The 24,310-nt window shown below is 43.3% G+C and overlaps 1 protein-coding gene across 4 annotated transcripts; it reads left to right on the top strand.

The window, feature by feature from the left end:
- The first annotated feature begins 885 nt into the window (after positions 1-885).
- Positions 886-13,406, top strand: SUV39H2 (SUV39H2 histone lysine methyltransferase). 4 transcript variants are annotated; one of them, XM_084620478.1, is made up of 6 exons: positions 886-1,096; positions 3,192-3,337; positions 4,472-5,143; positions 7,829-7,975; positions 9,854-9,983; positions 11,572-13,406. In XM_084620478.1, the coding sequence occupies exons 1-6, from the start codon at positions 1,012-1,014 to the stop codon at positions 11,676-11,678; spliced, it is 1,287 nt and encodes a 428-aa protein (XP_084476604.1). In that variant the 5' UTR covers positions 886-1,011; the 3' UTR covers positions 11,679-13,406. The 4 variants fall into 4 exon arrangements, with proteins under 4 accessions (XP_084476604.1, XP_084476602.1, XP_084476601.1 ...); XM_084620475.1 differs by having other exon boundaries at positions 902-1,047; positions 3,213-3,337; XM_084620477.1 differs by having other exon boundaries at positions 947-1,047.
- The last annotated feature ends 10,904 nt before the right edge of the window (positions 13,407-24,310 follow it).

Raw genomic sequence — 24,310 nt, 5'->3', positions numbered from 1 at the left:
GAGCCAGAGGTTGGCCACCCCGCACTAGATCAGTGAATCGGGGAGTCACAGACTATCAGGGTTGGAAGGGACCTCAGGAGGCCATCTAGTCCAACCCCCTGCTCAGAGCCGCACCAGCCCCAACCTGCTCCCGGGGGAGGGAGGTGTCGGGGCTCAGGCGGGCCAATCCAGAAGAGAAGCCCCCTTCTCCCCAAGCCTCGGGAGAGCGGGTCTGCAGCACGGACACAACCCGCGGCCCCGCAAAGCGTTTCCAGGGGCGAGGCGGTCCGCCAGGGCCGCTGGAGGAAAGGCAGCGGGCCGGCTCTGACTGGCGACGGACTGGGGCCGCAGCAGGCCGCTGCTCGTCCGTGCACAGGCCGGCGCGGCGGCGGCTGCGGAGGAGGAGGAGCGGCTGGGCTGGGCGGCAGCGTTGTTTCCATGCGGTCAAGCGGGGCGGGGCGGGGGCCGAGCACCCTCCGTTCCCGCCAAAGCTGCTCAGCCCCGCCCAGGGCCACGGCCTGCCCGCGGGCAGTCCCAGAGACACTGGGTGGGGGAGGGGCGCTCGTTGGTGAAGCGGGGCTGGACTCGAGACCGAAGGGCCCCCACGGGAGGCAAATGATCCTACTCCCCCAGAGCACGTTTTAGCGCTAGTCCGGCTTAGCTCGGGCGGGAGGGGGGAGGGGGGAGGGGCGAGACTCTAGTCAGCGTTTGGCGGGTTCCCCTCCCCCCCTCACCTTAGAGAGCCCCTCCCCGGAGCGGGGTGCTCACCGCTGGAGGGGGGGGGCTGCGCGTGGGAGCGACGCCAGCCGCTCGGGAGCGCGCGCGGAGGGTGAGGGGGTCTCCCGCCGCGCCGGGTGGCCTGGGGGGCGGTCGCGAGGCGCCTCGCGCCCTGGGGGTTCTCTGCCCACGCGCGCGGGGCGGGGCCGCGCCGCCGGTGCAGCATTGGGGCCCCGCGGAGGGGCGGGGCCATCGGGCGTGGGCGGAGCCTGCAGCTGGCGCCCTCCCCGGCGGCCCAAGTTCCGCAGGGTTTGAATGCAGGCCCCTGCAAGATGGCGGGCAGGCGAGGAGGTGAGGGGCCGGCCAGGGGTGCTCGCTTCCTGGGTCAGCGGGGATGGGGGTGAGGAGCTGCCCCCCACAGCGCACCTCAGGGTCTGTGCGGCCTCCACCCCCGCACACCCCGAGACCTACGGCAGGGCCCCGGTGGCCGCGGAACCTGCGGGGGGACAGTGTGGGGTGCCCGGGGGGCGGCAGCGGCGTGCAGTGCCTGGGGGAGGGGCGGGGGTACAGTGTGGGGTGCCCGGGGGGGCGGCAGCGGCGTGCAGTGCCTGGGGGAGGGGCGGGGGTGCAGTGTGGGGTGCCCGGGGGGGCGGGGGTGCAGTGTCGGGGGAGGGGCGGCGGTACAGTGTGCGGTGCCCGGGGCGGGGTGGGGGTGCAGTATCGGGGGAGGGGCGGGGGTGCAGTGTGGGGTGCCCGGGGGGCGGGGGTGCAGTGTGAGGTGTCGGGGGGGCGGCGGCGTGCAGTGCCTGGGGGAGGGGCGGGGGTACAGTGTGCGGTGCCCGGGGCGGGGTGGGGGTGCAGTATCGGGGGAGGGGCGGAGGTACAGTGTGGGGTGCCCGGGGGGGCGGGGGTGCAGTGTGAGGTGTCGGGGGGGGCGGTGACGTGCAGTGTCGGGGGAGGGACGGGGGTACAGTGTAGGGTGCCCGGGGGGGGGGGCGGCGGTGTGCAGTTTCGGGGAAGGGGCGGGGGTACAATGTGGGGTGCCCGGGGGGGCAGCAGTGCCGGGGGGACAGTGAGGGGTGCCTGGGTGAGGGTACAGTGTGGGACGTCCGAGGGGGCGGCAGCGGCATGCAGTGCCTGGGGGAGGGGCGGGGGACAGTGTGGGGTGCCTGGGGGAGGGGTGTGGGGATAGTGTAGGGTGCCCGGGGGGCGTCGGTGTACCTTGACGGGGGGAGGGGCGGGAGGACAGAGTGTGGGGCCTGGGGGAGAGAGGGGCACTGTCCGCTGCTAGGGGAAGCAGGGGGTGGCATCACTGTTCCATGCCTGCGGGAGGCTTTTGGCGGGAGAGGTTGCTGCATGAAGTTAGAAATAGCCAAGGCCTCCCCCAGCCTGGGTAACCTCCAGTGTCTCTCCCGCTCCTCTCCTCTCCTTTCCAGTGGCTATGTGCTAATTGCAGTCCTGGTTGTGACACAAGTGAACAATCCCCTGCTCACGCAGAGGAAGGAATTCAGCTGTTGTCAAATACACCCTGACTCTTACTAAAACACGGGGGGGAAACTGTTGCTTTGGGCTCCAGACTTGTGACTTGCTATAAACTTTGGACTATCCCTCTGAACAGAGTTCTGAACTGTTGCAATTTATTGTTCCATAGTCGGCACCCTTACAACTTTACAATAGTTACATTGTAAATTGTAACCCTCCTAAATTTGGCCCAATTGACAAGAAATCGGAGATCTTTCTGGAAGAGGGATTTGCCTCTGTCTCATCCCAATCACCATGGTTGCATAGCAAGTACAAGAGTGTTGATTCCACTTGGCTAACTGCAGATACTTCGCGGTCTTGTAAAAAAAAAAAAGTGAAGGGCTTCTACATAACTGCAGTCAAAAGCATGAGTACCTTCAGGTCAGGGTAATTATTTATTTCTGTTTTGTTTCAAAACTGGTAACTATACTGAGAATCTTTTCCTATGAAGAATTAGTATGTCCTAGGTCAGTGCTACTCAAAGTGGTGGTCCGCAGACCGGCGCCGGTCCGCAAGCCATTGGCTGCTGGTCTGCGCACACATTGGGGGAAAAATTGCCGGTCCCCCACATCAGATAGCTTGAGAAGCACTGTCCTAGATAGTTTGTTTTTTTTTTTTTTAATCATTGCATGAATACACATAGTATGGAGTGGTGGGTGAAATTCTCTGGCCTATGTTGTGCAGGAGGTCAGACTAGAGGATCATAATGGTCCCTTCTGACCTAAATATCTATGAATCATATGCAGAGCTGAGGTTCAGGCAGAGAACTATTACAGGCTTACTTTATACTTAACTGGAGTAGCATTGGTTCTGTCTGCCTGCATGCTACATTTGTAGTTCTACAAATATATTGTGGATAATTCTTACAAATTACAATCTGGGGGCTCGGGAGCAAACTAAAAATCAAGTGCTTAATTTTTTTCAACTAAGCTGAGACATTTAAATTAGTAAAGAATCCTATTTTCTTATTGTAGCTTGGTATGTGCCTTGTCTAGCTTCACTTGAGACCATCCAGGAATTATGTAGGAAGGAAAATCTCACATGTAAATCCCTTGGAATCACCAACAGGAATCTAAAGAGTTATGAGGTGGAATATTTATGTGACTACAAGGTAGAAGAGGTAAGATAAATGTCTAGTCTTACAGAACAATTTGATCAATATTTCAGTTTGAAAGTGAGAGGCAGTAGTTTTCCTTAAGGTTTAAAGTGTGAGGCTAGCTGAGGGCTCTTGTTATGCTGCTGTTGACATTGAACAAAATATTTCAGAATGTTGAAGCCTACATAAAGTGTTCTTTAGCTCTGATTCTGTAAGGAAGGAAGGTTCTGCTGAAATAATGGAAATGTTAATAACAGAGCACAAAATGTCTGACCTTGTATATCAGTGCTAAAGCAAATCTTACTGTGCTTAGACAACAGCACAGTATGTATTATTATGCTTCTCTTCTCCCTTGTTAGTACTGCAGTCTGTTCCTTGAACAGTTAAGGCCACATGCTACAACTGGGTCCATTGCCAGATCCCAGTTAGGCACCATGTGTGTGCAGAAACCTACCAGTGTGTGTCTGGTTTAAGGATTTGGCCTTATTGCTCTATTCCCTTTGAAAACAAACCTCCCTTTGAAATAATTACATTTTACAATACATCTTCTTCTTCTTATTCGTAAATATAGTATTAAGAATTGTTTTTACTGTATTATTCCTCTAGGATGGCTTGTGTAACTATTACAAATAGTACTGTTAGAGGTTTTTTGGTAAGTTTAGATTTTTTTTTTTTTGTTCTGTGTAGGGTGTTACTTTATTCTCTTTCCTTATAAAAGTTAGTATATATGACCTGACCTTAACTGTGGCTGTGCTAACAAACTAACCCATGCTGGTATAATTTTATTGTTTTGGGTTATTCTATCCAGCTGTATGGTTATCCATGTCCTTACAAGTGGTGCACAAAGTACATACCCAGTTACCTTGCATTTGAAATGCTTGATCCTCTACTGTTAGGACCAGATGGCTGTGAATTTAACTATGTGGTGTTATGCCTCAATCATAAGGAGGGTGTTACGGATGTTAGTTTGACTGCTCCTCAGTTTATGCATTTTTGCCACCTCCTTAATGATAATCACTCCTCTGTTTAATTTTATTTACTATGGATGTGATACCAAAGCAGTTGTATCATTGAACAACCGCACTTTATTTTCAAGATATTTTTGATTAACTGTTGGAAATGCTATGGCTAAATCTGTATCTATTTCTCTATTTCAAGGGCACAGAGTACTTCCTTGTGAAATGGAAAGGATGGCCAGAATCCTCAAATACCTGGGTAGCTTTGAAAAATCTTAAATGCCCATTGCTCCTTCAGTACTTCCATAGCGACAAGAATGAATATTTATCTCGGCTAAAGCGAGGCAAAGCGGTAATATTGAAAAACCATATGAAAGCTTTGAACCCTGTAGTAGCACAGTACATAGTAAAGAAGGCTAAACAAAGAATAGCTCTACAGAGATGGAAGGAAGAACTCAACCGGAAAAAGAACCATAAAGGAATGATTCTTGTAGAAAACACTGTGGATCTTGAGGGCCCTCCTTTAGACTTTTACTACATTAATGAATATAAACCTGCTCCAGGAATAAATGTAATGAATGGAATCACAACCGGCTGTGAATGCTCTGATTGCCCTGCTGAGAAGTGTTGTCCAGAAGAGGCTGGATTTTTCTTGGCTTACAATAAACAAAAGCAGTTAAAAATCCAACCAGGCTTGCCTATCTATGAATGCAACTCATATTGTAGATGTGGTCCTGAATGCCCTAACAGGATAGTACAGAAAGGCACACCGTATTCTCTTTGCATCTTCAGAACTAACAATGGACGTGGCTGGGGAGTAAAAACCCTCCAGAAAATTAAAACAAAGAGATTTGTGATGGAGTATGTTGGAGAGGTATGTATTTATCTCAGAGATAAATTTTATAAGTATATAATAAAAGATTTGTGTTCTCCTAACACTTTTAAAAAATATTCTTTCCTTTTTCAACACTTTTGGATTCTGTTACAAAACAGATAAATATGCCTTTGCTGTTAATGAAGTACATTGAAGACCTCTAATTTGAAAGTCAAATTACCTTTATATTGTATGACCCAGGGTGTTTTCTGCACCAAAGCAATGCAAAGGGGCTGAAGTGCAAAAAAGATCCTTGGCATTGATTTGTTATATCTTAACTTTTAGAACCAAGTCTTGTCTCTTCTTTCACAATTTTTTTTTCTTTTTAAACCAGACCCTTCTTTACCTCTTGTCAATCAAATTCCTTGTCAGTATCCTGATCATCTTCTCATCTTGACTACTATGGCGTTCTCTTAGTACTGATCTCATCCCAGGCCAAATTACTGCAAAAATTATTTTTATCACTTGTCATGCTGATCACGTCAGCCCTTGTATTTCACCATGTGTAAACTTGGAAAATAGGTTGTGCTTTAAAATGTATTGGTCAATACCAGTTAACACGTTGTTAAAATGACTTGCCCTGTCTACATTAGGTGCAAAGTCCTGTTTAAAATAGTTAGTTAAAATGTGTTAGATAACATGTCTTAAAATAGTGAATTTTCCTAGTCTAGACATGGCCCTTGAGTCACACAGTGCGACCATGAACCAGTGAAGTATCAGGTTAAACTTGTCCTTCCTTTCAGGGCTCTATATGATCCAGTTTCTGCTTACATCTCTCCCCAACAATCTGTGATACACCACTGATGCCAGCATCAGTATTGTATTTGTCCCCTTGCACAGCTATTTCTTTCTTTCTTCTGTGTGCTACTTCTATGCTTACCCTCCCCAAGCTATCCAATTCACATTCAGGTCCTTCCTAAAAACTCACTTAGAATGTACAGGAGATCAGTTTCTCAAAATAGAATTAATCCTGTGTGATGTTATAAGGATACTTTTTTTGGAGGGTGGGGGAAGAGAGAGAGGCAGGACTTCAAGTGAAGGTGGTAATTAGTTGTTTGTTTGTCCTTCCCTTGCGGCTGCCTCCTTCCACCCCCCCCCCCCCCCCGCGCGCAGCTGTATGTGATTATACTTTGTTACTCAGAAGGTATAACTGAGCGGTAAGCACCCAAATCTTCAAGGGATTGTTAAAATGTTCACTGTTTTTCTTTGCTGGTAGAGTTAGCACAACAAAATCTTTTTCTGGTAATAACAAAAGTAAAGTATATATTTAAAGTAGAAGACTGGGGATAAAATTGCATAGTCTGCAGCCTGAAGCAGGAGCCCTCTTTCAGACAGCTTCTGCATATCTCCATTCTGCTAATGTGTGCTGGCCATCTCTGACTAATGATAAGCTATACCAGTAGATGTGCAGTTTTGCTTGTATAATTGTGTCTACACTAGGGGCTTCTGCCAGCACCGCTGTCAGTCAGGGATCACAACTCTTCACACCTTTGACCAACATAATTGTGCTGGCAAAAGTCTGTAGTGTAGATATAGCTATAAGCCCAGTACTGTAAAGCGATCCATTTGCAAAAAAGTCACATTGAAATCTGTGGTACTTTATCTGGGCATTAGGGTCTGCATAGGTAAATTATATTACAGAATTAGTACCATACGTAGTAACTCAGCAGGGAGTGGGGAGAAGTTTTGAGAGTAGCTAAAGTTACAAGTATAACCTGATATATTGATTCTCTCATACACTGAGGGAACTGGGGGGAACATGACTGGTTCCACCTTCCCTGAACCTTTTTGTGGTTCTGCTTGAAGTGAAATATTTTGTACAGGTGGAAAAGTAATATGGAGGTTTAAGTAGTAAATATAAACTCTTTAGGAGAAATGACAAGGCCCTGTGGATAGGGTAGATTGTAATTATCTAATGACCACATCCTCCTTTAGGGAGTCAGTGATTTAAAGTTCTCTAAAATGTAGTTATAAAGATTACTTATAGAGGAGTTCAGAAAAGTTTGGGGGCAAAGATAAATTATTTTATAGCAGGTCTTTTTATATTCAAGTTTTTATTCTACATTGTATAGAAAGCAATGGGAACATCACTTATCTGTAAATACATATCCAGGGAAACTGTCCAATATTATATTGCCTGAAGAGAAAATACCATCACTATCTATAAATGCTACTAATTTTTTTCCCCCACTGTTACTACACCTTCTTCTTAACTATTTGAAATGGGCCATCCTGATTATCACTACAAAAGGTTTTTTTTTTCTCCTGCTGATAATAGCCCACCTTAATTAATTGGTCTCCTTACAGTTGTATGGCAACACCCATTTTTCATGTTCTGTGTGTGTATATATCTATGTATATCTTCCTACTGTATTTTCCACTGCATGCATCCGATGAAGCAAGTTTTAGCTCACGAAAGCTTATGCCCAAATAAATTCGTTAGTCTTTAAAGTGCCACAAGTACTCCTCGGTTTTCTTCTGTAGAAACAATCAGTAATTAGTCAATTTAAATAGCTATGTTCAAGTGTTCCTTATTCCTTACAGATACACAGCAACCTTCTTACTTCCTTTTAAAGACAAGTCTCCCTACTTCTGTTCAAGAAAATGTAAAAGTTTTTTCTAACTTTTGGGGTTTTGTTTCAGTACAGTAACAGTTAATAATATGATGCAGGTTTCTTTTTTTAGGTGATCACAAGTGAAGAAGCAGAGAGACGAGGTCAACTGTATGACAACCAAGGAAATACATACTTGTTTGACCTGGACTATGACTCGGATGAATATACGGTGGATGCAGCTCAATATGGAAATGTGTCCCATTTTGTGAATCACAGTGTAAGGGCTTTTTTTGTATTCGAGAACTGTCCGGGTTGCACCAAGAATGCCTTCTCCTTTTGTAAATATCTTGATATCAAACACACAACTTTCATGGAATGACTTTTTTCATACCAACCTCTTTTTCCCCTTCCAAAGAAAATGACTTGAGAGTGGATTAATGCTGTTACAGCAGCACAGTCATGTGAACTTGAAATCTTTGAGGAAAAATTGAAGTCACTTTGTCTCATGTTTTTAAAAGTCTAAATTAAAATTTTTATGAAACAATGAATGTGAGGGATCCTAAAATGGACAGAAGTACCATCCGATGAAGTGAGCTGTAGCTCACGAAAGCTTATGCTCAAATAAATTGGTTAGTGTCTAAAGTGCCACAAGTACTCCTTTTCTTTTTGTGGATACAGACTAACACGACTGCTACTCCGAAACCTGTCAAAACGGACAGAGTGCATGAAAATGAAAGGGGCCTCAAATATTCCCACTAACCCCACAATCCTAACTTTTATTAATGCTTTTTTCTTGGATGCTGCAAGAAAGGCATCTTTCTAGACATACAACATAACCGAATGATCAGTTAAATAGGATGGAAGAAATACTGATACATATCTTATTTGGAGCAAAATTAAATATGAAAGAATATAAAGTAGCTTAGATTTAAGACAATGTTTGAAACAACAATTATTCTTTAGTTTTCACAAACATTGGGAGTGCAAGGTTGGTTTTTATTAACAGGATCACTCCACAAGACAGCACGTTAAATAGCAATTTTATTTTACCTGTTGAAGTAAAACTAAAAAGAGAGTTTTCACTGTTCCTTATTCTTTCAGGCTCAGAATTACCTAAGAGGAAGGTATCAGCAGTTTCTGAATTAGGGATTTTCATTAAAATGTAAAATAACATGATCAGTGGTCCTGATCCTGAAATATGATCTATGTGGATGGATCTCTGAACTCAAGCAGGGACCCACTGACCTCATTGGAGCTCAGCCTAGGGATAAGGGTTTGCCTAAGTAGATCAGATAGCAGAGTTGGGATCATAATCTGTATTTCCAGCATATTCAGTACCTGTTTCCAGACACCCAAAACAAATTTTTCTCTTCAGATAATTGAATACCAACAGTATAGGAAATAACTGCATAATTTAGCCCCTGGCTGTTGATTAAAATTATATGAACTATTAACGTCTGAAATGCCGGAAGAGGAAGAGAGTGTTTGAATGTATTTTTGTTGTAAGTAATGGAGAGAAGGAATTTTCCTGCCTTTTCCATAGCATATCTCTCCCCTGCAGTTTTCCTCCTTTCCTCAGCACCATTTGTAAACTTGCTGGGGAAATTGAAATCCCACCTTTTCATCCTTTAGTAATTCTTGTTTAAGTCTGAACTTACTTTAGATTGCCTTTTATGAAATTGTTTTGATTCACCCACTCCACTCTACTCAGTTGCAATCACTTTCAAGCTTTAACTTTTTTTTACTAGGTTGTTATAGTTTTAGTGTGCTATACCTGAAGAAGAGCTCTGTGTAGCTCAAAAGCTTGTCTCTTCACAAACAGAAGTTGGTTCAATAAAAGATATTATCTCACTCACCTTCTCTGTGTACTATACCCGCACAGCCATGGTGTCAATACTGTTGCTTAACAGGGTCCTGCTTTCATTTAATAGTGATGTTTCAACAGATGTAATTCTGTTGACTTACAATGGCAAAAATCACAAGTAACTCCACTGAACCTGAGAGGAGACTCAGCCCCTGAATTGTTATAGTGTCACTTTCTTCTCGCTAGTAGCGTACAATATGTTTTAATTGCCATTCCCTACACTGTGTCTACCAGTTCTATTTTGTTAGCAAATGTACACCTGAATTACAAAACTATAACTTTGCTTTGCAGTGTGATCCAAATCTTCAGGTCTTCAATGTTTTCATTGATAACCTTGATCTACGTCTTCCTCGGATAGCGCTGTTTTCTACGAGAACCATCAAGGCTGGAGAAGAGCTCACCTTTGATTATCAGATGAAAGGTATGTACAGTGTAAATCTCTGTGTGCAGGATAGATGGTACTAGCTGGTTTTGTTGCAGCCTGATCAATTTTCTGCATGGGTTTGCTGAAATCAAAGTGTTTAACTTCCTCTTTTTGGACACACCACTCTCTTCTCTGTTTTTACCCACTTTGTTCTGCCAACACCTCCTTCCAGCTCCTACTTAATCCAGTCAATAATCTGTGCAGGGCAGGTTTAAAGAATGATGCACGGCACCCCTATGCACATGAAAGTATATTAAATGAAAATTAGAGCCCTGCATGGGACTATTTTTAATCCAAACAAAAAAAGATTGGTTTACGTATTGAGAGCTGGGTGGCTGGAGAGTGCTGGCTGGGAGCCCAGGTCCGAAGGCAGAGCTGTCTCCAGCAGCAGCGCAGAAGTAAGGATGGCATAGTGTGATATTGCCACCCTTACTTCTGTGCTGCTGCCTTCAGAGCTGGGCCCTCGGCCAGCGGCCACCACTCTCCTACCACCCAGCTCTGAAGGCAGCAGCGCAGAAGTAAGGGTTGCAGGGTATGGTATTTCCACTCTTACTTCTATGCTGCTGCTGGTGGGACGCTGCCTCAGAACTGGGCACCTGGCCAGCAGCTGCTGCTCTCTGGCCACCCAGCTCTGAAGGCAGCACAGAAGAATAGCAATACTGCGACCCCTCTCCTACAGTAAATTTGCAACTCCTCCTCCCCCACTACCTTCTTCTGGTCAGGACAACCAGTTTGAAAAACGCTGGTCTTCCCCGTGAAATCTGGTCTTTTGTGTACTTTTACCCTGTACTATACAGATTTCACAGGGGGAGACCAGGTTTCACAGTCCGTGATGTGTTTTTCACGGCCATGAATTTGGTAGGGCCCTAGTTATGCATTTGGTATGCTGAGACCATTGCCTATTGCCCTGACCAATATTCTCTCATTACTTCCTTTTGCTTCCTTATCTGTCTGTCTAGATCCACTTGTTGTCTTTTTGTACTTCAGATTTCAAGCTCTTTGAGCAGGGACCACCACCTTAGTCTGTGTTTATACAGCATCTAGCATATACAGCATCATCCATGATGAGCTCGGAGCCAATCCACAATAATCTGTACAATAAGATTCCAGGATTGTTACTTTGAAGCCTAAAGTGTCTGTGGAGTCAGTGTGAAGCAGTGAAAACATATACAAGCATGATTGAGAACTCTTTATTTAGAACGTCACCAGGTTCAATCATCAGTAGGATTCATGGTCTGTTACTGTTCAACCTTTAAATTCTCAGCCATTTAGACTTCATGAATTTCACCCATGCAACAGCATGAGCTTTCAGCTACTAGTAAATAATAATTTTAGGTAACAATTCTTCAAAGATTTATACTAATGCTTAACTTTGCGCGCACACAAGTAGTCCCATATAATTTAGTGGAACTTACTCACATGTGTGAAGCTAGATACATGCACAGGTCTTTTGAATTGGGGTCTTAAATTGTAAGCTTTTTGGGGCAGAGACTACCTTTTTTTCTTGCACAATAGCAATGCCTAATAAATAATATCCTTTTCCAACCACCATCAATTCTGTTTCTGTATATTCTTATGTGTTTAGGTTCTCTCGATGTGACTTCAGACTCTGATGCTGTCAGCCCAACGAGAAAGAGGATCAGAACTGTGTGCAAGTGTGGAGCTGTGTGTTGCAGAGGGTATCTCAACTGAATTCTCAATAGCCAAAGTTGCAAATAAATTATTTCATTTTGTGTCTTTTTTTTTTAAATGTATTTTAAGAAGACTGCTGTTCTAGTTCACTTATACTTACAAATTGGAGTATTTTTACATATGAGTGAATCAATATAATGAAAACAAAGCATTAAATTTGTATTTGAAAATGTCATTAGCCAAAGAAAGAGATATTACAACTGCTCTTAAGTATGAAAACTGGCTATGTGGATTAAAAACTAGATCTCCTTGGAATTATTTGCACACTGTGGTTTAAGAGCTGATGGAGGTGCATGTTAATGTGAAGTCAAAGTTGAATATTCAAGTGTGTGTATGACTCCAATCCTGTGAAGAGCTGATTTCAATATGAGGTTGTTCCACATCTTGTGCTTTATGAAATGGAAATCTAATACCATTGATGTACTAGAAATCATAGTTGACTTATCATTTTTCTTAAAAGGTTTCAAGAAGTAGCAGTAAGATTTGGGGCCCTGATCCTCCATTGGGATCTACTACCATTAAATTCTGCATAGGTATGAAAGTTCATAGAGTACACTTAAGAAATAGTTTGTTTGGCTTTTGTTTTTTTGAAGTGTCCATGGAATTTCACACAAGCACACTGATCAATGTTAGCAGATGCTGGACACAAGATTAGGTAGTCATCATTGGTGAAATTATTGGTGAAAGTTTGGAAAGCGATAGACAGGAATTGAGTAAATAAAATTAGCCAATATTTCTTTCATGAACCTAGTGCATTGATATCCAGTTATATGGCATAGACATAAAAGTATCCCAGCAATGTAATTGTATCAACAGCTGTCTTATATTATGTTACAAACTTTTACATATTATGAATTTTTTCTACCTCGTGGTAGACTTTAAACACATTATGCCTGGTTTTTTTCCTGTTGTAATAACATAACTTCAGTGAAGTTACAGAAAGGGTGAATTTGCCCATTTACTGTAGACAGTAGTAGGACATTCTTTGAATCTTGAATGTAAAAGGCTGAAAAACTTAGTTATTCAGCTTATTGAATATTTGTTTTTTCTGTTTAATCTTCAAAAATATCAGATGTTTATTGAAAATGTGATGATGAATGCTAAATTGTTCTTGACTTCAGAGAAGCACCCAACAGCAATTAAGTTAGTTGTAGACCATGGGTGGAACCACAAAGTAATTGTACTCCAGGGACAAAAGTTCAAGTCTTATTTTTCTCATTGATTGATTGATTGTAAACATTGCATATTTCTTGGAAGCGATGTACAGAACCTTTAAGGAATCAGGCATAACTGTTTCTCATCAAATAGACATTTGATGTATATCATGAAGACAGCTACTTACTGTTATAAGGTACAGTGCTGTTGGCTCAGGTGGTTGAGGTCAAGTGTTCAGCCTATGATTATCTAGTTGGTTTGTTAAAAATATGCCTTAAATTTCATGTTTGTTATTAGCACTGCACCAAGAGTCTTTGAAGGACAATATGAGCATTTGTTAATTTTAAAAGCACAAATGTACTTGAACTGCAGAACTGGCTCTCTGTAGGATAGTGAAATTTTGTACACCAAGGCTTATCCAATTTGTGATTGGGCATACACATTTGGGACTATTAGCAATGTACAAAGCTATGTATCTGCTTGTAAACTGAAGTTTATAATTTTGAAGTAGATGATTTATATTGTTCAATGAATGGCATACTAATTGCTTAGGTTTAAACACATCTAACATTGCTATGCTACCTGGAGTCCATACTTGAATGAAACTGCTGCATCTAGTTATTTTTAAAGGTATTATTGTTAGTAGATAGAATTAGTCATGTGTCTCCCCCATAAGTATTTTATAAATCTTAAGGGAATCTTAAATGCCCTTTTTTAAAAAAAAAAAAAAGTTTGAGCCAACTTCATTCCTTTTCCATTTACATACTGCCCCAATAAATGGGGTTGTGTGTACCCATGTAATCCTTCATTTCATTTCCTTACCCCTGTCCACGCTACAAGACACATGAAAGGCCTCAGACACCTTGGTTGGCTGCTCCGCTCCTTCCTCTTTGGCCCTGCTCATGGGTATCCTTAACCAAACTACAGGGATAGGCAATTACAGATATCTACATTTTAAGTAGATAAAGGTCTTACAGCTGTCAAAATCTGAATTTAGGTCCTGTTTTTTTACAAGTCAGTGTGTATAGCACCAGGTGCTCTTCTCTAGGGGCTGTGTGTTACCTCTCCTGAATTCAAATCTTGGGAAGTAACAGGAAATTATTAGATATAAAGTCTACCGCTGTATCCTGTTACTTATTTAGGACCTCAAAGCTTGTTTTGTGTTTACCAATTTACAGTGCATTTCAATTTGCCTTCTGTTAATTGGACATTAAGTTGTTTTTTTTAAAGTGACATTGAAAAAGCTGTTTTCAGTTTCTTAGCAAGCCCAGACCAACCTTGCTTTGGCCTTTGCTTTTTTGTGGGCATTACCATGGTTACCACTGCAGCTGTGTGAATAGCACTTGGGTACTGGTAACCTATTAACTGGCTTCTGGCTGGTTTTGAGGTAGCAAAACTAAAAATGCTGCAGCATCCTCACCAAGCAAAAGCTACTGTGTATTTAAGTTCTCAGTTATACCAGCTCTGTTTGTTTATTTCCATTATGGGTTGGGGCTGTGTATTTGTTTATAACCTCAGGAACATTACTTTTGCATAAAATGTGACATCTTTCTTTGTAATAGCAGTTAGTTTCCTATAGTTCTTTTGGTAAAATAAATTAAATTTAGTTTTTTCTTTTGTTGGCAGTGTATAATAACTACCATCCCTTCTGTAGGTCTTAAATTTTGTTCATGTACTCTCATACAGCATTAGCTAGCAGCTCAGAAAAAGTCCTGATGAATTACTTTTGCATGTCTGAGTGACCTCATTTTACCAGCATTTCTGTGAATGTATTCATAGCCCTATAGTGTGATAGAATAGTAAATTCACTCTCTTCCCTCTCCAGCCCCTTGTCAGTTGCCTCTAATTAAATAAGTAATAACCCTTCTGTAAGTTTAGAGAATGTAGTAGTCTTAGGGAGCTGATCATCTATAATAGCCTAACTACTTTGTCTGAAGTTGTGGGTTACTAGTGTACAGCATCAAAGTCCAGCTCTGGTGGGGGGTGTTTGCTAGTTACAGATTTATTTGAGCTCCCTCTCTTGAAAGGGACACCAGACTGGTATGAGAGGATCTAAATGCTGAATCCATAAGGTGCGTTAAGTCTCCAGAGTCTGAATGGAGTCCAGGCCCTGTACCTGGATTGAGGTCTCTGGCATGCTGAGAACATACATAATCATCAGTCTAGCACCACCCAGAAGAGATGAGACCCCCCGTCCCAGAACAACCCAGCTGGGTGAAGACTCTGAGTTTACAATTTACCTCTTCAGGGACACAACAGGTGTAACAGCACAGAAATGTGCACAGGATTCTAAAACACCCTTGCTCTTTACTTAAAAGCATGAGAAACAGGTCAGAAAAATAAAGGGTTTATTTCCCTTCCTTACCCCTGTAACATTCTTTGGGGCTCATAGGGTAACCAGAATTCTTCTACAGCAAGATGGGTCAGTCTCTTTCTCCAGGGCTGCATACTTTGAGCTCAATTGATCCCATAGCTAAACCAGGGCCCCCCTAAAAATTATGCTTATCTTCTCCTGTCCACAACTTCATATCCCAAGAGTGCTTTTTACTCTCCAGCTGTCCCTCACTTGCTCAAACTGCTTTCCTAACACGTGTCCACTGAGGCATTTGAAAATACAGCATTTTGCAACAGCTTTAGAATGACACCCCACACACACAGAGTGAGTCCCTCACAGCCAACAGGTATAAGATTTAAGAGGGACTACCTCTGATTGAACTCTTATAGTGAAACCTTGTTTACAAGCCTACCTTCCCTGAAGCTCAGTGCTATTTGGTTTATCTGAGAGCAGCACCGAGTAGGGAACTAGAATTTTAGCAAGGCTTTCAAACATTTGCCTGCCCTGAGCCTTTCCAACAGCTTATTGTGTACAGCAGAAGGGACATGGCACCCTAGAATAGATAAGTTTGCAGGTGCTCCTAAATTAGGCTTAGTCAACTTTTCTGAAATTTTAAATTTTTTTTCAGTGAGTTGTAAGTTATTTCTTAGGCACAAGAACATGGTTTTTATCTGTTTCCCCATCTGTGGATTAGTCAGTCCTACTTCATATTCAAAGTTGTCTGTTGCTCCCCTCTAGGCTATGGCCAAGGCCTGTGGCACACAGTCTCATGGATTCCATTTCTCTCCTCACTCAAAACATGAACACCTCATAGATTCCAAAGCCTGAATGACTCCTGTCCCTTTCAGAACAACTTTGCTTCAGCTAACACACATTTAAAAAAAAAAAAAAGGCCAAAACTTCTGTATGTGAAAGTCTAAAACCAATATTCATAGATATTTAGGTCAGAAGGGACCATTATGATCATCTAGTCTGACCTCCTGCACAATGCAGGCCACAGAATTTCACCCACCACTCCTGCAAAAAACCTCACACCTATATCTGTGCTATTGAAGTCCTCAAATAGTAGTTTAAAGACTTCAAGGAGCAGAGAATGCTCCAGCAAGTGCCCCATGCTACAGAGGAAGGCGAAAAACCTCCAGGGCCTCTTCCAATCTGCCCTGGAGGAAAATTCCCTCCCGACCCCAAATATGGCAATCAGCTAAACCCTGAGCCTATGGGCAAGATTCATCAGCCAGATACTACAGAAAATTCTTTCCTGCGTAACTCGGATCCCACCCCATCTAATATCCCATCACAGGCTATTGGGTCTATTTACCATGAATATTTAATTACCAAAACCATGTTATCCCATCAGACTATCTCCTCCATAAACTTATTGAGTTTAATCTTAAAGCCAGATAGATCTTTTGCCCCCACTGCTTCCCTTGGAAGGCTATTCCAAAACTTCACTCCTCTGATGGTTAGAAACCTTTGTCTAATTTCTAGTCTAAATTTCCTGATGGCCAGTTTATATCCATTTGTTCTTGTGTCCACATTGGTACTGAGCTTAAATAATTTCTCTCCCTCTCCGGTATTTATCCCTCTGATATATTTATAGAGAGCAATCATATCTCCCCTCAACCTTCTTTTAGTTAGGCTAAACAAGCCAAGCTCCTTAAGTCTCCTTTCATAAGACAAGTTTTCCATTCCTTGGATCATCCTAGTAGCCCTTCTCTGTACCTGTTCCAGTTTGAATTCATCCTTCTTAAACATGGGAGACCAGAACTGCACACAGTATTCCAGGTGAGGTCTCACCAGTGCCTTGTATAACGGTACTAAAACCTCCTTATCCCTACTGGAAATACCTCTCCTGATGCATCGCAAGACTGCATTAGCTTTTTTCACAGCCATATCACATTGGCGGCTCATAGTCATCCTATGATCAACCAATACTCCAAGGTCCTTTTCCTCCTCCATTACTTAGAATCATAGAATATCAGGGTTGGAAGGGACCTCAGGAGGTCATCTAGTCCAACCCCCTGCTCAAAAGCAGGACCCATACCCAATTAAATCATCCCAGCCAGGGCTTTGTCAAGCCTGACCTTAAAAACGTCTAAGGAAGGAGATTCCACCACCTCCCTAGGCAACGCATTCCAGTGTTTCACCACCCTCCTAGTGAAAAAGTTTTTCCTAATATCCAACCTGAACCTCCCCCACTGCAACTTGAGACCATTACTCCTTGTCCTGTCCTCTTCCACCACTGAGAATAGTCTAGAACCATCCTCTCTGGAACTACCTCTCAGGTAGTTGAAAGCAGCTATCAAATCCCCCCTCATTCTTCTTTTCTGCAGACTAAACAATCCCAGTTCCCTCAGCCTCTCCTCATAACTCATGTGTTCCAGACCCCTAATCATTTTTGTTGCCCTTCGCTGGACTCTCTCCAATTTATCCACATCCTTCTTGTAGTGTGGGGCCCAAAACTGGACACAGTACTCCAGATGACGCCTCACCAATGTCGAATAGAGGGGGACGATCATGTCCCTCGATCTGCTCGCTATGCCCCTACTTATACATCCCAAAATGCCATTGGCCTTCTTGGCAACAAGGGCACACTGCTGGCTCATATCCAGCTTCTCATCCACTGTCACCCCTAGGTCCTTTTCCGCAGAACTGCTGCCTAGCCATTCGGTCCCTAGTCTGTAGCTGTGCATTGGGTTCTTCCGTCCTAAGTGCAGGACCCTGCACTTATCCTTATTGAACCTCATCAGATTTCTTTTGGCCCAATCCTCCAATTTGTCTAGGTCCCTCTGTATCCTATCCCTGCCCTCCAGCGTATCTACCACTCCTCCCAGTTTAGTATCATCCGCAAATTTGCTGAGAGTGCAATCCACACCATCCTCCAGATCATTTATGAAGATATTGAACAAAACCGGCCCCAGGACCGACCCCTGGGGCACTCCACTTAACACCGGCTGCCAACTAGACATGGAGCCATTGATCACTACCCGTTGAGCCCGACAATCTAGCCAACTTTCTACCCACCTTATGGTGCATTCATCCAGCCCATACTTCCTTAACTTGCTGACAAGAATACTGTGGGAGACCGTGTCAAAAGCTTTGCTAAAGTCAAGATACAATATATCCACTGCTTTCCCCTCATCCACAGAACCAGTAATCTCATCATAGAAGGCGATTAGATTAGTCAGGCATGACCTTCCCTTGGTGAATCCATGCTGACTGTTCCTGATCACTTTCCTCTCATGTAAGTGCTTCAGGATTGATTCTTTGAGGACCTGCTCTATGATTTTTCCGGGGACTGAAGTGAGGCTGACTGGCCTGTAGTTCCCAGGATCCTCCTTCTTCCCTTTTTTAAAGATTGGCACTACATTAGCCTTTTTCCAGTCATCCGGGACTTCCCCCGTTCGCCACGAGTTTTCAAAGATAATGGCCAATGGCTCTGCAATCACAGCCGCCAGTTCCTTTAGCACTCGGATGCAACTCGTCCAGCCCCATGGACTTGTGCACGTCCAGTTTTTCTAAATAGTCCCTAACCACCTCTTTCTCCACAGAGGGCTGGCCATCTATTCCCCATGTTGTGATGCCCAGCACAGCAGTCTGGGAGCTGACCTTGTTCGTGAAGACAGAGGCAAAAAAATCATTGAGTACATTAGCTTTTTCCACATCCTCCGTCACTAGGTTGCCTCCCTCATTCAGTAAGGGGCCCACACTTTCCTTGGCTTTCTTCTTGTTGCCAACATACCTGAAGAAACTCTTCTTGTTACTCTTAACATCTCTCGCTAGCTGCAGCTCCAGGTGTGATTTGGCCCTCCTAATTTCATTCCTACATGCCCGAGCAATATTTTTATACTCTTCCCTGGTCATATGTCCAACCTTCCACTTCTTGTAAGCTTTTTTATGCTTAAGATCCGCTAGGATTTCACTGTTAAGCCAAGCTGGTCGCCTGCCATATTTACTATTCTTTCGACACATCGGGATGGTTTGTCCCTGTAACCTCAACAGGGATTCCTTGAAATACAGCCAGCTCTCCTGGACTCCTTTCCCCTTCATGTTAGTCCCCCAGGGGATCCTACCCATCTGTTCCCTGAGGGAGTCGAAGTCTGCTTTCCTGAAGTCCAGGGTCCATATTCTGCTGCTTACCTTTCTTCCCTGTGTCAGGATCCTGAACTCAACCAACTCATGATCACTGCCTCCCAGATTCCCATCCACTTTTGCTTCCCCCACTAATTCTTCCCGGTTTGTGAGCAGCAGGTCAAGAAAAGCTCCCCCCCTAGTTGGCTCCTCTAGCACTTGCACCAGGAAATTGTCCCCTACGCTTTCCAAAAACTTCCTGGATTGTCTATGCACCGCTGTACTGCTCTCCCAGCAGATATCAGGAAAATTAAAGTCACCCATGAGAACCAGGGCATGCGATCTAGTAGCTTCTGCGAGCTGCCGGAAGAAAGCCTCATCCACCTCATTCCTCTGGTCCGGTGGTCTATAGCAGACTCCCACCACTACATCACTCCTGTTGCTCAAACTTCTAAACTTAATCCAGAGACACTCAGGTTTTTCTGCAGTATCGTACCGGAGCTCTGAGCAGTCATACTGCTCCCTTACATACAGTGCTACTCCCCTACCTTTTCTGCCCTGCCTGTCCTTCCTGAACAGTTTATAACCATCCATGACAGTACTCCAGTCATGTGAGTTATCCCACCAAGTCTCTTATTCCAATCATGTCATAATTCCTTGACATCACCAGGACCTCCAGTTCTCCCTGCTTGTTTCCAAGGCTTTGTGCATTCGTATATAAGCACTTGAGATAATCTGCTGATCGCCCCTCATTCTCAGTATGAGGCAGGAGCCCTCCCCTCACAGACATTCCTGTCTGTGCTTCCTCCCAGTATCCCACTTACCTCAGGGCTTTGGTCTCCTTCCCCCGGTGAACCTAGTTTAAAGCCCTCCTCACTAGGTTAGCTAGCCTGCTCGCAAAGATGCTCTTCCCTCTCTTCGTAAGGTGGAGCCCGTCTCTGCCCAGCACTCCTCCTTCATGGAACACCATCCCATGGTCAAAGAATCCAAAGCCTTCTCTCCGACACCACCTGCGTAGCCATTCGTTGACTTCCACTATTTGGCGGTCCCTACCCAGGCCTTTTCCTTCCACAGGGAGGATGGACGAGAACACCACCTGCCCCTCAAACTCCTTTATCCTTCTTCCCAGAGCCACGTAGTCTGCAGTGATCCGCTCAAGGTCATTCTTGGCAGTATCATTGGTGCCCACGTGGAGAAGCAGGAAGGGGTAGTGATCAGAGGGCTTGATGAGTCTCTAATAAGACTTCTAATTGATGCGTCCCTAGCTTATAACTAAAATTCTTGTTATTAATCCCTAAATGCATGACCTTACACTTCTCACTATTAAATTTCATCCTATTACTATTACTCCAGTTTACAAGGTCATCCAGATCCTCCTGTAGGATATCCCTGTCCTTTTGTAAATTGGCAATACCTCCCAGCTTTGTATCATCCGCTAAACACTGAGGATGGAGTGGAGGTCAAGGATAATCTAGGCATGTATCATCTAGGCATCTATAATCTAGGCATGTATTTGTATCATCCGCAAACTTTATTAGCACACTCCCACTTTTTGTGCCAAGGTCAGTAATAAAAAGATTAAATAAGATTGATCCCAAAACCAATCCTTGAGGAACTCCACTGGTAACCTCCCTCCAGCCTGACAGTTCACCTTTCAGTAGGACCCATTGTAGTCTCCCCTTTAACCAATTCCTTATCCACCTTTCAATTTTCCTATTGATCCCCATCTTATCCAATTTAACTAATAATTCCCCATGTGGCACGGTATCAAATGCCTTACTAAAATCTAGGTAAATTAGATCCACTGCGTTTCCTTTGTCTAAAAAATCTGTTACTTTCTCAAAGAAGGAGATCAGGTTGGTTTGGCACGATCTACCTTTTGTAAAACCATGTTGTATTTTGTCCCATTTACCATTGACTTCAATGTCCTTAACTACCTTCAAAAATTTTTCCAAGACCTTGCATACTACAGAGGTCAAACAGGTCTATAGTTACCCGGATCACTGTTTTTCCCTTTCTTAAAAATAGGAACTATGTTAGCAATTCTCCAATCATGCGGTACAACCTCTGAGTTTACAGATTCATTAAAAATTCTTGCTAATGGGCTTGCAATTTCATGTGCCAATTCCTTTAAGATTCTTGGATGAAGATTATCTGGGCCCCCCAATTTAGTCCCATTAAGCTGTTTGAGTTTCGCTTCTACCTCAAATATGGTAATGTCTACCTCCATATCCTCATTCCCATTTGTCATGCTACCATTATCCCTAAGATCCTCTTTATAAAGACTGAGGCAAAGTATTTGTTTAGATATTGGGCCATGCCTAGATTATCCTTGACCTCCACTCCATCCTCAGTGTTTAGCGGTCCCACTTCTTCTTTCTTTGTCTTCTTATTTATATGACTATAGAACCTTTTACTATTGGTTTTAATTCCCGTTGCAAGGTCCAACTCTACTTGACTTTTAGCCTGTCTCACTTTATCCCTACATGTTCTGACCTCAATAAGGTAGCTTTCCTTGCTGATCCCTCCCTTCTTCCACTCCCTGTATGCTTTCTGCTTTTTCTTAATCACCTCTCTGAGATGCTTGCTCATCCAGCTTGGTCTACAACTCCTGCCTATGAATTTTTTTCCCTTTCTTGGGATGCAGGCTTCCTATAGCTTCTGCAGCTTTGATTTAAAATAATCCCAAGCCTCCTCTACCTTTAGATCTATAAATTCTTCAATCCAATCCACTTCCCTAACTAATTTCCTTAATTTTTGAAAGTCAGCCCTTTTGAAATCAAAAACCCTAGTTGCAGATTTATTTTTGTTAATCCTTCCGTTCAGTTTGAACTGAATTAGCTCATGATCACTTGAGCCAAGACTATCCCCTACAACCGTTTCTTCTATGAGGTCCTCTCTACTCACCAAAACCAAATCTAAAATGGCATCCCCACTAGTCGGTTCAGCAACTACTTGCTGAAGGACTCCATCAGCTATTGCACCTAGGAAAATCTGAGCCCTATTATTATTATTTAGTAGAATCAAAAAAGCGCTACAGCAGCTCCCTAGCTGAGAGCAGAGGGTACATGTTTAGGAGCTAGCGTAATCTGTTTTAAGAGTAAAAAAAAAAGTAGGGGTTATTTCAGGTGTTCGTGACATACCCACTTAAGGTCTACAGTGAAGGTCTGTCAGATCTTTGTTATTTAGAGCATTCCCTGAAGAGAGCTCCAGATTACAAAAAACCCACAACCCAACACTTCAGAAGACTGCTAGTGTGTGAGTATTGAAAGACAAGTAGCGTAACACCAGTATATTCAGGCCTGTTAGCTTGACATGAATCCAGGGCAAACTAGAAAAGCTGATTCAGGATTCATTTGCTAAAGAATTAAAAGGACAGGAATACAGTTGCCACCCTTTTATGGAAAACAGATTTTGTCAAACAAACCTAAAAACTGGAGATGGGGCGGAAAAGAGCCACACATTATTTGAAGGCTGGAGAAAATGTGTTACAGGGAGAGAATTAGAGTCCAATCAGTTTAGCTTATCAAAAACAATGAGACGACTATTAAATTTTAAGGTACTGCACAGGGGAAAATACCGGGTACTAAAGAGCTCTTAAATCTACCAGAAAAAGGCATAACAAGAACCAATGGCTGGAAGCCAAAGTCAGATTTAAATTAGACAACTTTTTAAACAGTGTAAAGGTCATTAACCACTGGAAGACTACCAAAGAGAGGATTCTCTGTCTCTTGGAATCTTCAGCTCAGGACTGGATGCCTTTCTGGAAGATATGCTTTAGCCATACACAAATTATTAGGCTCCATACAGAGGTAACTCTGTGAAGTTTACTGACTTGTGACATACAGGAGGTTAAAATAGATGATCTATTAATTGTCCCTTCTAGTCTAACTCTAGGGGGGGTGACAATTCACAGGAATTGGTTACGTCAAGACTTGATCCCAGCACTACGATGATTATACATTGAAATTCACTTAGGGACAGCTTCAAGTTTACCTTTTCCAAACCACACACGCAAGCAGACATGTACCAGGAACCAAATGGAAGAATAAGAAAAACAGCTTGTGTGAAAACAGAAGTTTAAATATTAGGAAACATTTTTCAGCAAGTAATGTTTTAATCACTAGACAAATAGTTTGGAACTTTTCTTTTCTTGAAAGCTGAGCTGTGGAGGACTAATGACAAGAGAGAGTGGGTAGGAGGTGATGTTTACGATTGATTTGCAACATCTCACTTAAATTATTCTTTACAGCCAGGTTTCAGAGTAACAGCCGTGTTAGTCTGTATTCGCAAAAAGAAAAGGAGTACTTGTGGCACCTTAGAGACTAACCAATTTATTTGAGCATAAGCTTTTGTGAGCTACAGCTCACTTCATCGGATGCATACTGTGGAAAGTGTAGAAGATCTTTTTATATACACACAAAGCATGAAACAATACCTCCTCCCATCCCACTCTCCTGCTGGTAATAGCTTATCTAAAGTGATCACTCTCCTTACAATGTGTATGATAATCAAGTTGGGCCATTTCCAACACAAATCCAGGGTTTAACACGAACGTCTGAGGGGGTGGGGGGAGGAAAAAACAAGGGGAAATAGGTTACCTTGCATAATGACTTAGCCACTCCCAGTCTCTATTCAAGCCTAAATTAATTGTACCCAATTTGCAAATGAATTCCAATTCAACAGTTTCTCGATGGAGTCTGGATTTGAAGATTTTTTGTTTTAATATTGCAACCTTTAGGTCTGAGATCGAGTGACCAGAGAGACTGAAGTGTTCTCCGACTGGTTTATAAATGTTATAATTCTTGACATCTGATTTGTCGCAACATTAAAACAAAAAACTATTTCCCCTTGTTTTTTTCTCCCCCCGCCCCAGACATTCGTGTTAAACCCTGGATTTGTGCTGGAAATGGCCCACCTTGATTATCATACATATTGTAAGGAGAGTGATCACTTTAGATAAGCTATTACCAGCAGGAGAGTGGGGTGGGAGGAGGTATTTTTTCATGCTTTGTGTGTATATAAAAAGATCTTCTACACTTTCCACAGTATGCATCCGATGAAGTGAGCT

The sequence above is a fragment of the Lepidochelys olivacea genome, assembly GCF_965140295.1.
Source record: "Lepidochelys olivacea isolate rLepOli2 genome assembly, chromosome: 1".
Classification (NCBI taxonomy): Eukaryota; Metazoa; Chordata; order Testudines; family Cheloniidae; genus Lepidochelys; species Lepidochelys olivacea.
Note: the sequence above shows the minus strand (reverse complement) of the source record. Positions and strands in the feature narration are given on the sequence as shown.